General features: G+C 43.7%; 1 protein-coding gene across 1 annotated transcript in view; it reads left to right on the top strand.

The window, feature by feature from the left end:
- The first annotated feature begins 3,148 nt into the window (after nucleotides 1-3,148).
- LOC112111126 (regulatory solute carrier protein family 1 member 1-like) overlaps nucleotides 3,149-12,514 on the top strand; it is a 26,140-nt gene continuing 16,774 nt past the window's right edge. The window contains exons 1-5 of the mRNA XM_026660114.1: nucleotides 3,149-3,187; nucleotides 5,345-5,474; nucleotides 6,760-6,993; nucleotides 9,858-9,987; nucleotides 10,158-10,165. Of these exons, the coding sequence (XP_026515899.1) occupies nucleotides 3,149-3,187; nucleotides 5,345-5,474; nucleotides 6,760-6,993; nucleotides 9,858-9,987; nucleotides 10,158-10,165 (541 nt within the window). The remainder of the gene's footprint in view (nucleotides 3,188-5,344; nucleotides 5,475-6,759; nucleotides 6,994-9,857; nucleotides 9,988-10,157; nucleotides 10,166-12,514) is intronic.

The following is a 12,514-nucleotide window of genomic DNA, read 5'->3' as shown; positions in this document are numbered from 1 at the left end:
TGATAACTGGAATTTAAACACAAAACAGCATATAAAATATTGTTATTAAACAAAATAAGCCCTTAAGACAGTACATGATCTATTGTGCCATATTTATAAAGCAAACAGGATGTTAGGAATCATTAAAAAAGGGATAGAGAATATGACGGAGAATATCTTATTGCCCTTGTATAAATCCATGGTACACCCACATCTTGAATACTGCGTACAGATGTGGTCTCCTCATCTCAAAAAAGATATACTGGCATTAGAAAAGGTTCAGAGAAGGGCAACTAAAATGATTAGGGGTTTGGAATGGGTCCCATATGAGGAGAGATTAAAGAGGCTAGGACTTTTCAGCTTCAAAAGGAGGAGACTAAGGGGGGATATGATAGAGGTATATAAAATCATGAGAGGTGTGGAGAAAGTGAATAAGGAAAAGTTATTGTTCCCATAATATAAGAACTAGGGGCCACCAAATGAAATTAATGGGCAGCAGGTTTAAAACAAATAAAAAGAAGTTCTTCTTCACACAGCGCACAGTCAACCTGTGGAACTCTTTGCCTGAGGAGGTTGTGAAGGCTAGGACTAGAACAGGGTTTAAAAGAGAACTAGCTAAATTCATGGAGGTTAAGTCCATTAATGGCTATTAGTCAGGATGGGTAAGGAATGGTGTCCCTAGCCTCTGTTTGTCAGAGGGTGGAGATGGATGGCAGGAGTGAGATCACTTGATCATTGCCTGTTAGGTTCACTCCCTCTGGGGCACCTGGCATTGGTCACTGTCAGTAGACAGGATACTGGGCTGGATGGACCTTTGGTCTGACCCAGTACAGCCGTTCTTATGTTCTTACGTTGACCTCAAAATGGATGGTTTTGCTCTGATTCTTTCTTTATATAGCAAAGCAGCCTTTAACTCAGTTTTTGATAGAGCACATGGATTCAGCATATTTTTTTTAATTTAAAAGATTTCAGAGATTATAATGTGTTTAGGACTTAAAATATTTTGTATTAAAGTCAGATTTCATTTTAATCAGGTTTATTTTTAAAAAGAAAAACTTTTCATAGTTTAACAAAATAAAAAAAAACTAATTTAAAACAAAATTGATTTTATCCACACTGAATCCAGGCATCAGCCTCCAGCATAATTCAAATACAGTTTTGTTCTAACTGCTTTGGAAACGTGCATCTGTTTTAACAGCACCTACTTCGTGTTTTGGACAATCCTATTTCAAATCCAGCTCCAGTTTTTTTTATCTTCCTGAGCCTGAAATATTCTGAGAATGCAAATGTCAGATTTTAGAAATAACACTAGTCAAATTCTGGTGTTTTAGAAGCAAATGATTTTAAGGTAAGCTTGCAAGTCTGCAGTATAAACCAGAATACAGTACTGAAGAAACTTGGGTACTTGCAGTGGTTAATCCTACTATCCTGATTTGCACAGGAGACCTGATGGCCTCTCCCATTGCTCAGCAAGACTGAACAGTGAATGAGAAGGTCCTGTATTCTTCTCTGAGTGTAGCCTCTGTACATGGCCACTTGTGGGATCAAGATGGCTCTGCCTTGAGCATAGTCATTTGGCACCACTCTCTCCTCCTTCCCATCCCTGAGTCTTCCAAGGGTGTAAAGGGGTGAGTGACCCAATCAGCATGCAGCTCCTTAACTCAGATCAGATGCATTGACTTTAGTTCATCCCTCATTGTTTTTTCTTTCATTCTGTCCTTTGGAGCTTTTTTATGTATATAGTTAGATTGCCCATCATTCAGCTTTTCGAGAGAGAGAGTAAATGAGGAGGTGGCAGCAACCTGTGCAGCATGGACATTGTCTGCACTTGCAAAGGTGGGAGGGCTCTTTAGGGCCGGTTGCCCCAAACTAAAGATAGTTTTAATTAAGATACATTATAGCTCAAAGATATCTATCTCATCATGGAATAGGGATTATAAATTATAATTCCATAGTGTGAGACAATCTATCCATGTAATGTTTCAGAAAAGTTTTGTAAATGAGTTCCAATAGTTCATGGATTAGGGACCCAATCTTATGGGGTCCCAGGGGCTTCTGTATAGATTATTTAGGTTAATCTTTCTATCTACCCAATGGGACTCAGTGCTCAGTCTAGAAGATACCCCATCAGAGATGCTTAGTTTTGCAGTTCTCAAACTGTGGATTTCTCTCTCCAGAGATAATATGCTTGTTAACAGGAAAAATGTTTTTAAATAATATATAGAGGTGAGAAATAACAGACCTCAAGCCTATTGTCCCTCTGCAAATTTGTGTACACAGAGTCAGTCCCTTACCTCTCTAAAAGTGCAACATTTCAAAAAGTTCAATGAATAGAAGATTGTTGGGGGCGGAATAGATCTGGACAAGGAGAAGAAGTCTGAAGATAAATGTGAGAAGGGAGGGACAGGCAGTAGAAACAAAAGTGAAACTGTTTGAGCAGCATATTCCAGAAGTCTTGACGTCTTTCTGAGTGTAATCTTCATTGATTTGAGATCTACGATACCATTCTCTCATTAGAAGGGAAAACCTAGAATGGCAGCAGGCCGTAGATGAGGCCCAGTTTGGGTGGTCTCTATCTCTGAGTTGTGAAGAATACGTATTAAGGTTATAACAACCAACAAGAATTCACTTTTATGTAGAAATCCATGATTAAATCGAGTCTTCCTGATTAAATCCATGATTAAATCAAATCCACCCCGCTGAAGAGGATCCAAATGGGAGCAGGAAAGAAACCATTGATTATCTTTCACGTGGGAACAAATGATATTGCTAGATTCTCACTGGGACACATCAAGGAAGACTGGCTGGGGAAGATGCTTAAGGAAATGGAGGCTTAAGTGATCTTCAGTGGGAGTCTACTTGTCCATAGAGGCGGAGAGCAAAGGCAAGACGAGATTATGATGATGATCATCAGATGGCTCAGGCGGTGGTGCTATAAGGAGGGCTTTGGAATGTTCGACCGCTGGAAGCATTCAGCTGTTCTCATGGGATGGACTCCACCTGAGTAGAGAGGGGCATAGACTTCTGGGATGGAGGCTGGCATAATTGATTAAATGAGCTTTAAATTAAGAATTTGGGGGAAATGTTTTGGAGCTGCTCATATAATCTCCACACCTGATTCTGATATTTAGCAGGAGGGAAATCAAGTAAGCGGATAGAGAGAAGGAGAATGGACAAGAAGAGGAAAGATTGGTACTGGCACTGTCAGGTAGGAGATACTGGCAGTAAAATGATTGTGCTTAATCAGGTGAAGAACCTGGGTAAGGCCAAGCAGAAACAGCTGAGATGTCTGTACTCCAATGCAAGGAGCCTGGGTTGCAAACCTGAAGAACTAGACCTAATGGTGCAGGAGGTGAAACCAGGTATTATAGGGTTAATGGAAGCATGGTGGAATAGTAGTCATGACTGGAGTATAGGTTTTGAAGGGTATGTGCTGGTCAGGAAAGACAGAAATAAAGATAAATGTGGTGTAGTAGCACTGTATGTTGTTGATGAGGTAGACTGTAAAGAACTTAGAAGTGATGGAATGTTTGGGTCAAAATCATTTTGGAGAAGAATGGAAACAGACTCCTCTGGGATAGTGCTTGGGGTCTGTTACAGACCCCCAGGATCTGATTTGGATATGGATAGCCCAGTGAGAGAAATACTACTGGGAATTGTGTGATTATGGGAGACTTTAATTTCTCCCATAATTGGCCTTGTTAGCACTACAAAAAGTAATTTTCCCTCTATTGATATTCACCCCATCTTGTCAACTGTTGAGAATAGGCCACTTCCACCTTGATTCAATTGGCCTCGTTAGCACTGACCCCCCCACACACACACTTGGTAAGGCAACTCCCATCTTTTCATGTGCTGTAATATATATACTGCTTACTGTATTTTTTACTTCATGCATCTGATGAAGTGGGTTTTAGCCCACGAAAGCTTAGGCCCAAATATATTTGTTAGTCTCTAAGGTGCCATAAGGACGCCTCGTTTTTTTAAAATTTCTCTGATATTAATTGGAGGACCTCATCTGGACTACTGCATGCAATTCTGGTCTCCTATGTTTGAGAGATGAATTCAAACTGGAACAAGTGCAGAGAAGGGCTGCTAGGATGAACAGAGAAATGGAGAATTTACCTTATGAGAGGAGACTTGGAGCTTGTGTTGTTTAGCCTAACTGAAGGCTCTGGAGAGATAGGATTGCTCTCTATAAATACACCCGTGTAGGAGAGGAGTTATTTAAGTTAAGGGCCAATGCTGGCACAAGAACAAATGGATTTAAACTGGTCTTCACCAAGTTGAAATTAGATGAAGGTTTCTAACCATCAGAGGAGTGAAGTTCTAGAAGATCCTTCAAAGGGAGTACAAAAACAACAAGGAGTCTGGTGGCACCTTAAAGACTAACAGATTTATTTGGGCATAAGCTTTCGTGGGTAAAAACCTCACTTCTTCAAAGGGAGTAGTTAGTGCAACCTAATTTGTTTCAAGACTGAGTTTGACAGGTTTATGGAGGGGATGATATGATGAGGTTGCATACTGTGGCATATGGCCTATCCACGATTGCTATTAGCAAATATCTACAACAGTCAGAGATGGCTCAGGGTCTAACAGATTACTATATTTGGGGTTGGGGAGGAATTTTCCCCCAGGTCAGATTGACAGTGACTTTAGGGTTTGTTTGTTTTTTGCCTTCCTCTGCAGCGTGAGAGAGAGGGTCACTTGCTAGGATTATCTGGGTACATCTTATTTAATCATTTCCCTGCCGTTGCAGGGGCCTCAGGCACTGATGCCCCTTAGTCCCTCTTAGTCTCTGCGTGCGGCACATAGTAGTCTAGTCTCCAGTGGGCTGTATTACTTTGGTCTAACTTCAGTTGTTGGATTTAGTGTGCAGATGGTATTGGCCTGTGACATACAGGGGGTCAGGCTGGATGATCTGTTGGTCCCTTCTGACTTTAGAATTTATTGCGCATTGACATACGTTAATGATAATGTAAGTTTCTGTGAAACTGGGTGTTATGGAAAGTCATGTCTACATATTCAGAATTCCACTGAAGACCTCCTGTCCTGTCCAGTATTCAACACTTCTGCCTTGAAATTTGTAAAGTTAAATGCTTTATTGCTGCCATCATTTTTATGATGGGAGATCTGCGTACTTATTTCTTGGGATATATCTGCCTAGTGCACAGGGCACTTGATTTGCAGCAGTCTGATGAGAATTGCTCACTTACCGGTAATTCTTTTGGATTCGTCTTAAAATTTATAGTGAATCAGATTTAATGTTCCTAAGTAAAATCACCATTTAGGGTCTTGCTGTCAGTTCACTTTGTGCCATGTATAAGCTTGTTTCCTATCACCCTGTCTCTCTCCCTATATACAGATTGTCTATGCAGAGAGGCCTCTAACTGACAACCACAGATCATTGGCCTCATATGGCTTGAAAGATGGGGATGTGGTGATTTTACGGCAAAAGGAGAATGCAGAGCCACGGCCTCCAGTCCAGTTTCCAGGTGAGAAACTCTTCAGACTAACTCGCTGGGCTACCTGCGGTTGTCTTGCAGTCCCCCTGGCTGTACCCAGAAGATTACCTTTAAATTGTGGGTGTTTAGCCTCTTCATGCTCTGGAGGTGTTATTTATTGATGTGTGTGAAACTTAACTAATGCTGTCCTGTCACGGGTCTACTAATGTATTACATTTAAAACGCCTCCTTTTTCAGAGAGTGAATAACTTGGTGATGAAAAATATACTTGGGGCAGAACGTTGGTTCATTAGTAAATAAATACACCGAAATACTACTTTTATCTGTGTGTAATGCATTTCAGATGTGTGTAATGTATTTCATACAAGTGCTTGAGAAACTTCACAATAGCCACCCTCATCAGGCAAAACTGTTCTTGTTTGGGGGTGGGCTTTTTCTTTGCTTTGGATACTTAAAGGATCTTGCAGTGATGGGTAGGCATGATTTAGTTTGCTGTTTGGGGGTGGGAGACAAGTAATCTTGTTCAGAAAAGCAGCTTCTGTGAAGTCATGTGGATTTTCATAAGGCTTCCTGTTCCCCTCCCATTCAGTATAATGGTGCAATAATATGCAGTCTGTGCTGCTCTTACACATTAGAGGGCTTTGGCAATGTGTGCTCTGAGTACATATTGTTACTAATGCACAGAGAAGCTGAAGCTTAGCAGACCCAATCACGTGATGCAATATATATTCAAAAGGTTCCTCAAGCCCCATAGTATGGAATTGGAGTCCTACTTCTACCACCCTTCCCCCCTTTAATTCTTAGTCCTAAGAGTTTCCATTATAATTGTATCCCTTACAAAAGGAAATGTTGACCGCAGGTTGTAGCAGGGGAATGGCTGTAAAGGTCCCCACTCTGCCTCAGCTGGAAGATTGGTGGCGGGGCAGGGCTTCAGTAATATTTTTCTTACCACAGTATCTTCTTTCATGTGAGGAATTCAGAAGTGCTTTACAGACGCTGTTAAGCCTCATAACCCCCTCGTGAGGTAGATTGGTGGTATGCATATCTCAGAGTTGAAAAATTGAGTTGGAGGGGGTTAAGTGAGTTTCCCCGTAAAATGGGCCAGATATGTGAATAGATCAGTTACATAAATATGTAATAGTATTCCTAACCCACTAACCTGAATATGTTGGTGACGCAGTGAAGCTCAGACATGAATTGCTATGGACATGAAGTGTTAGCGTAGTTTGTTCAACCATTCCACAGCTTTTGACTGCATTGTCCACAGCAGCTGAGAATGTGACATGGTCAAACTGTTAACTCGTTTTCCCTTAAGGTCTGCCCAGGATAGACTTCAGCAGCATTACGGTGCCTGGGACGTCCGCTCAGCTGCAGCAGCAGCAACCAGCGCAGCATCCTCGCCCATCGCCTCCGGAGACACCTTCATCCCCTCAGGGCTTGGACAATCCAGCACTGTTACGGGACATGTTGCTTGCCAATCCCCACGAGCTGTCCCTGCTGAAAGAACGCAATCCACCCCTGGCCGAGGCGCTGCTCAGTGGAGACCTTGGTAAATTGGGATTTGGAGGCGATTGGTTCTTCCTTGCTTTGTCTGAGGCTGTTCCGTGGTAACGTCTGTCTGTACTGAATTCTAGTAAGAAGTAGTTATGGGTGTTCAGTCACACAATGGCTGACCGCATTGGAGATGGAATTCCCCTATCCCCAGACCAGGAATAGCACGAGCTAGCAACAGCTTTGCAAACTTCCTCCACGTGACTGCTGATATGCCTTGTCCCCTTTCTTGGAGGGATCACATCTGGGGGGTGAGATCAGTTTTTAGGGCCAGTTCCATCCCTGGCCTCTGTACGGAGACTCCTGCCAACTGTACCAATTGGTGGTAATTGTGTTACTACCCCTAGCCCTCTACGACCCAGACAGGAAATAGCTCATTTTAAATCCCATCCTACCTCCCTTGCAAAAGCCTGGAAGGTATGAATATGTCACTACAGACATGGACATAAGAAAGGCTTCGTAGCTCACTGGCAGGCACCTAATCTGGCAGCCTTGTGGTCGCCCTGGGAACCAGTAAACAGTGTTTATTTCACTATTCCTTTTGAAGAGTTTCCTTAAATGTCTTTTAAAAAAAATTTAAATTTGGCTTTTTTAGAAACCAATTGTTAAAATCCTTCTGGGTGCTATCTAAGATGGTGGTGCACTTGGCAGACTTAGTGGTATGATGCCCTCCATGCTCTGCCGGTGGACACCTGTTCTTTGCTGCCCACACCTTGTCTTATTTGAGCTTTATTTTATTTATTTTTGCAATAACATAGAGCTCATTTAGTATGAAAACAGATCATTTGGAGGCATTAAAATGCATGGTTATAAACCCTTACTAGAGATCCATTTGTGGGAAACAGCTTATCAAGAACTTGGTTACTAATGTGGAGGTTTGGGAGAGATGATGGAAGGAAAAAGCACTCTATAGAAGAGCCTCTCCCCAATTTTTCTCCTTTTCAATGACTGCAGGCTGGTGACTTCTTCCAGTACAGGAAGGCTGGAGGAGAGAGCTACATGGCTTTTTTTTAATTCTCTATATTGATTTTATGTATATGAACAGTTGCAAAGAGCGAGGGAACACAGTAATGCACAATACTGTATGCCATGTTACTAAAGCAAATCCTTTACTTTCCATAACAAGTGTCTTTCATTGGCCCTCTCTTTTGAGCCTCGCAGCGTGTGTCCTATATCGGAGAGCTTGTTGCAGAACCACGTGAGATGTTCTTCCTCCCCATCCTAGGATGAGAGCACTGCTTCTAGAGCTTGCTGCCCTTGATGGCGCAAGGACAGTCTCAGTGGTAGTGGTGCAGAACACTAACTACAGGATCCCAGGACTAGTTCATCTGCCGCTTTTCTTGTCTAATCTGTACAGTAAACTCTCATAATTCAGATTTGGTACAGCTCTGTGCATTCACAGGGGATTATCAGGTTATACTGTCAGAATTTGCCATCAGCATTTGGGCAGCTATCCAGATCTGCTCTCACCGTAGTGTCCAAAATACATCAAGCTTCAATGCATATGTAATTGTGTTAGATGCATTACAATACATCAGAAGGCACCAGCTATACAGAGCATGGAGCCATGGAAATCAAAACATCCTACTCCTTGCGGAGTAAATAAGTTTTCAAGGCCAGGTGTATTTGGAACCACTGCATTTCCTGAAGTGAAAGCACTAGCTACTGTTGACACAACTGTTCTGATTTCTGAATCCAAGTGGTGTTAGGAACGCATTTTGTTGTGTACAAACCTTGAAAAACTATGGCTGAAATTTTCGACCCTTGGTATCTAAAAGTTGTGCGCCTAATTTTTTTTCAAAAGTGACCACTTCTTAACTCCCATTAAGTGTAGCTTTAGGAATCTAACTGTAAGAACTCAGATTTGTAAATCTTGGCCTATGTTACTTGGTTTTAAAATAAGACTACTGTTTGAAGCCTCCGATGTCATAGAACTTTGACTTTGCTCAGATGCAAAATTAATCTATGGCCAGTGAGTTCTGCTGCTGTCTTTTTGGCAGAACATCTGGTTTTGTCGGCAACATGGTCCAATGCACAGCGCACCACACTGGGATTCAGAAGACCTGGATTACATTCCTGGCTATGCCACTGACTCTTTGTGACGTTGTGTAAACCAACTGACCTTGGTGCCTCCATTTCCTCATGTTAAAATGAGTATGGGTAATGACATCCACTTTCGTAAAGCGTTTTGAGATCTATGGGAGAAATGTTAAGTATCATGGTTATTGTGACTTCAGTTTCTCCTAATTGAAAAAAAATGTTTGACTAAAGATTGTTCTACGTACGAATGAATAATTTAGACTAGACTAGAAGAATACAAATGCTGAATTTCTGACTCCTATTCTGGATGTAACTTATTTGCTGCTTTTGGAAATGTTCTTGCATGATATCATTGGGTAGATCTTGCTGCAGTAAAGCAATGAAAATATTCTTTAATAGCAGCTGTTTGATTTAAATAGTGTCTCTGCACATTACATTTATTTGCAGACAATGGAAAGATAAATGTAGGGTAACTTCAGTTCATTCGGAACCTGAGAACTCTGTTATGTCTACATAGGCTGTTGGGCATCAGGCCCAATGCGAAGCAGTTCAGTCCACTGAGATGGGAGACAAAGTGGGAATCTCGAGCGAGTACATGATCAAGCCCGTGAGTTCTGTCTGTGCTGGCTGGTTTTTCAAGTAGCCCTGAAATAGAGCCCACTGCTGATTGCACTAGTCACTTTACCTTTCAATGGTGGCCAACATCTTTAAAAGACACTGTTTTGCTACAAGTTTAATAGCTTTTCATTTGTAAGAGTAATTTCCAGTAAAGGGTGTCTGTGCATCTAACTATGGTGTTTATATCTGTTTTTGTTACTGCAGAGAAATTTACCAGGGTGCTGGTGGAGCAGCAACAGGACCGAGCCCGCCGGGAGCAGGAGAGAATCCGTCTGTTTTCAGCTGACCCTTTTGATCTTGAGGCTCAGGCAAAGATAGAAGAGGACATAAGGTAGCAAACCTAAGTCCCAGGGAGAGCTCTGGGCCCCTTTGTGGGACCCTATTCCAGTTGAAAATGCATTTTTGGGGTCTAGTTGGAATCAAGAGGGGCAGGGTAGATGCAGCATTGTCTCCCATTTGTTGACTCTGTCACTTCTTTTGGTGGTGTGGTCTCACCCCCCATAGCTGTCAGAGTAGAGGCAGTCTTGGTCATCTCTCTCAACACTGGGACTGCAATTTCCCAAAATCCAGTCAGAGTCTTTGTTCTTTTTCAGGGACCTTTCCCAATTCTGCGGTGCGTCTCCATGAACTAGCCAGTAGAGAGCACTGCATAGAAACTGCTTAACCAAAGTTCCCTGGAGACCCTGCAAGTAGCTGCCTGGGGTATATTGGATCCCCTCAAGCCTGAGCACCAGGACTTGCAAATGTAACCCCTAACCCATGTCTCCTGGGTATGTCTATGCAACAAAGAAAAACTCGCGGCTGGCCTGTGCCAGCCGACTCGGGCTGCAGGGCTGTTTCACTGCTGTGTAGACTTCTGGGCTCACTTCACAGGGTCCTAGAGCTCAAGCTCCAGCCCGATCCTGGACAGCTACACAGCAGTGAAACAGCCCACAGCCTGAGCCCCATAGGCATGGGTCAGCAGGCCCAGGCCAGCCCTGGGTGTCTAATTGCTGTGTAGACATACCCATCGAGGCTTGGTCTACACTTAAAACTTACGCTGGCATAGCTCCCGGTGTAGATGCTTCTGACAGAAGAGTGCTTCTTGGCAGCATAGCTAACATTGGGGAGGTGGTGTTTCTACACCAACAGAAACTCCTCCCGTCAGTATAAGCTGCCTCTCCACTGGGCGGCTGTAAGTTTGGTAGTGCAGATATAGCCCAAGTCTCTGCTTAGTTGCAGATTTCAAGCATAGTCATTGTTGGAAAAGTGGCTCTGTAAAAATGGCACCATGCTGCCTCTGGTTTACTTCCCCTTTGTATCTTTTGTATGTAACTTCAGAGTCTGTAAGTCCGAACAAGGCTTCTCTCTCTGCCAGTGCTACAGGCTCAGCTAGGTACTGCCTGTGGGAGAGGAGGTCTAATTCTTCTGTTTCTTACATGATCAACAATACATTTTTGAATCAGAACACAGTAAGCAGTTTTGCTGATGTATGAAGACATTCTGCTTCATACAATAGGCTCATATTGGTTTTGCAGACTTGGCAGTGCTAAAACATGCATTAGTAATAGGGAAAATAATCATTGATTATATTGTAATGACTACATTACAATATAATAAAGCATTTTGCACTATGTACATGTTAAGTGTTTTTCAGTATTTCACAGTGCTGTTCAAACGCCGACTAAACAAAACATCCCCATGAGCTATTTAAGTTGTGTTGTTATCCCCACTTTTATAGAGGAGAGAAAACTGAGGCAGAAAGAGCAAGTGATTTGCCCACAACTAGACAGTCATTTAGTGACCGTGGGGATTAGAACCTGGGAGATGCTAGTTCTCGGCATTTGTCTCTGATCACCTGACTCAAGCCCCTCTCTATTAGATTTTGTCCCCATGAAAAGATGGGTTGGGAGCAGATGCTGTGTGCAGCATAATAAATGCCGCATTTTACAGAGCCACGTTTCTAACCTTTATGCACATTTTAAAGAAAATCGGGGGGGGGGGGGGGAGGGGAACTGGGTTTGCTGTAGTTATCTGCCAGTCACATACACGTCTTGCTTCCGACTGACTTAATCTTAGGTCCTGTACGAGGGCCCAGTAGGTGTTGCTTTGAGCTAGATCATGAGTAAATAAAACCAGGGCAGCCAGTGGCTGTGCAATATGCTGCTCTGCAGTTGTCCACTGTAGCAATGTGAGACTCACCAGTGCGGCGCCTCCTGCTGGTCGTCTGGGAATTAGCTCTTTTCCAGTGTGTGGAGCGCCCTCTGCAGGCTGGTGTCTTGCCTGCCGCTGGCCCCGTGTCCCTCTCAGACCCTGGTGCCCCTTACCCTGGGGTTCTGCCCCAGCAGTAACCCACAGTCTGGATCTCCCCTCCCAGGGGAACCCCCAACCCTCTAACCCCCACCTTGCCTCAGTGGCTACTGCCAGTCATCACCTAGCCCCCGCTCACTGGGGCAAACTGCAGTCTGTAATGGCCACTCATCACTGGCAAGGGGGTTGGACCAGCTGCCTCTGCCTAACCCCAGACTACACCTCTGTAGCCCCAGTGCCTCCGTAGGCCTTGCAAAAGGCCTGCAGCCTGGGGAGTTGCCAGGCTGGAGCTCCCCAGCTCCTCTTGCCTTTCCCCAGCACCACTCTACCTCAGGTGCCCTTCTCTCCCAGGCAGCCAGGTCCTTCTCTCCACAGCTAGAGAGAGACTGCCCCAGCTCACTTGTTCACAGCCCTTTTATAGGGCCAGCTGTCTCCTAATTGGGTGTGGCTGCTTTCCCAATCAGCCTACCCTATTGGCTCAGCGGGGCAGCCCTTTCCCAGGGCTGTTTTAACCCCTTCAGGGCCGGAGCAGGGTGATCGCCCCGCCACATCCACCTTCAGTTCCCAAGCAG

Source organism: Terrapene carolina, unplaced genomic scaffold, assembly GCF_002925995.2.
Source record: "Terrapene carolina triunguis isolate 2854851 unplaced genomic scaffold, T_m_triunguis-2.0 Scaffold714, whole genome shotgun sequence".
Lineage (NCBI taxonomy): Eukaryota > Metazoa > Chordata > Testudines > Emydidae > Terrapene > Terrapene triunguis.
This window is presented reverse-complemented; position numbering and strand designations above follow the sequence as displayed.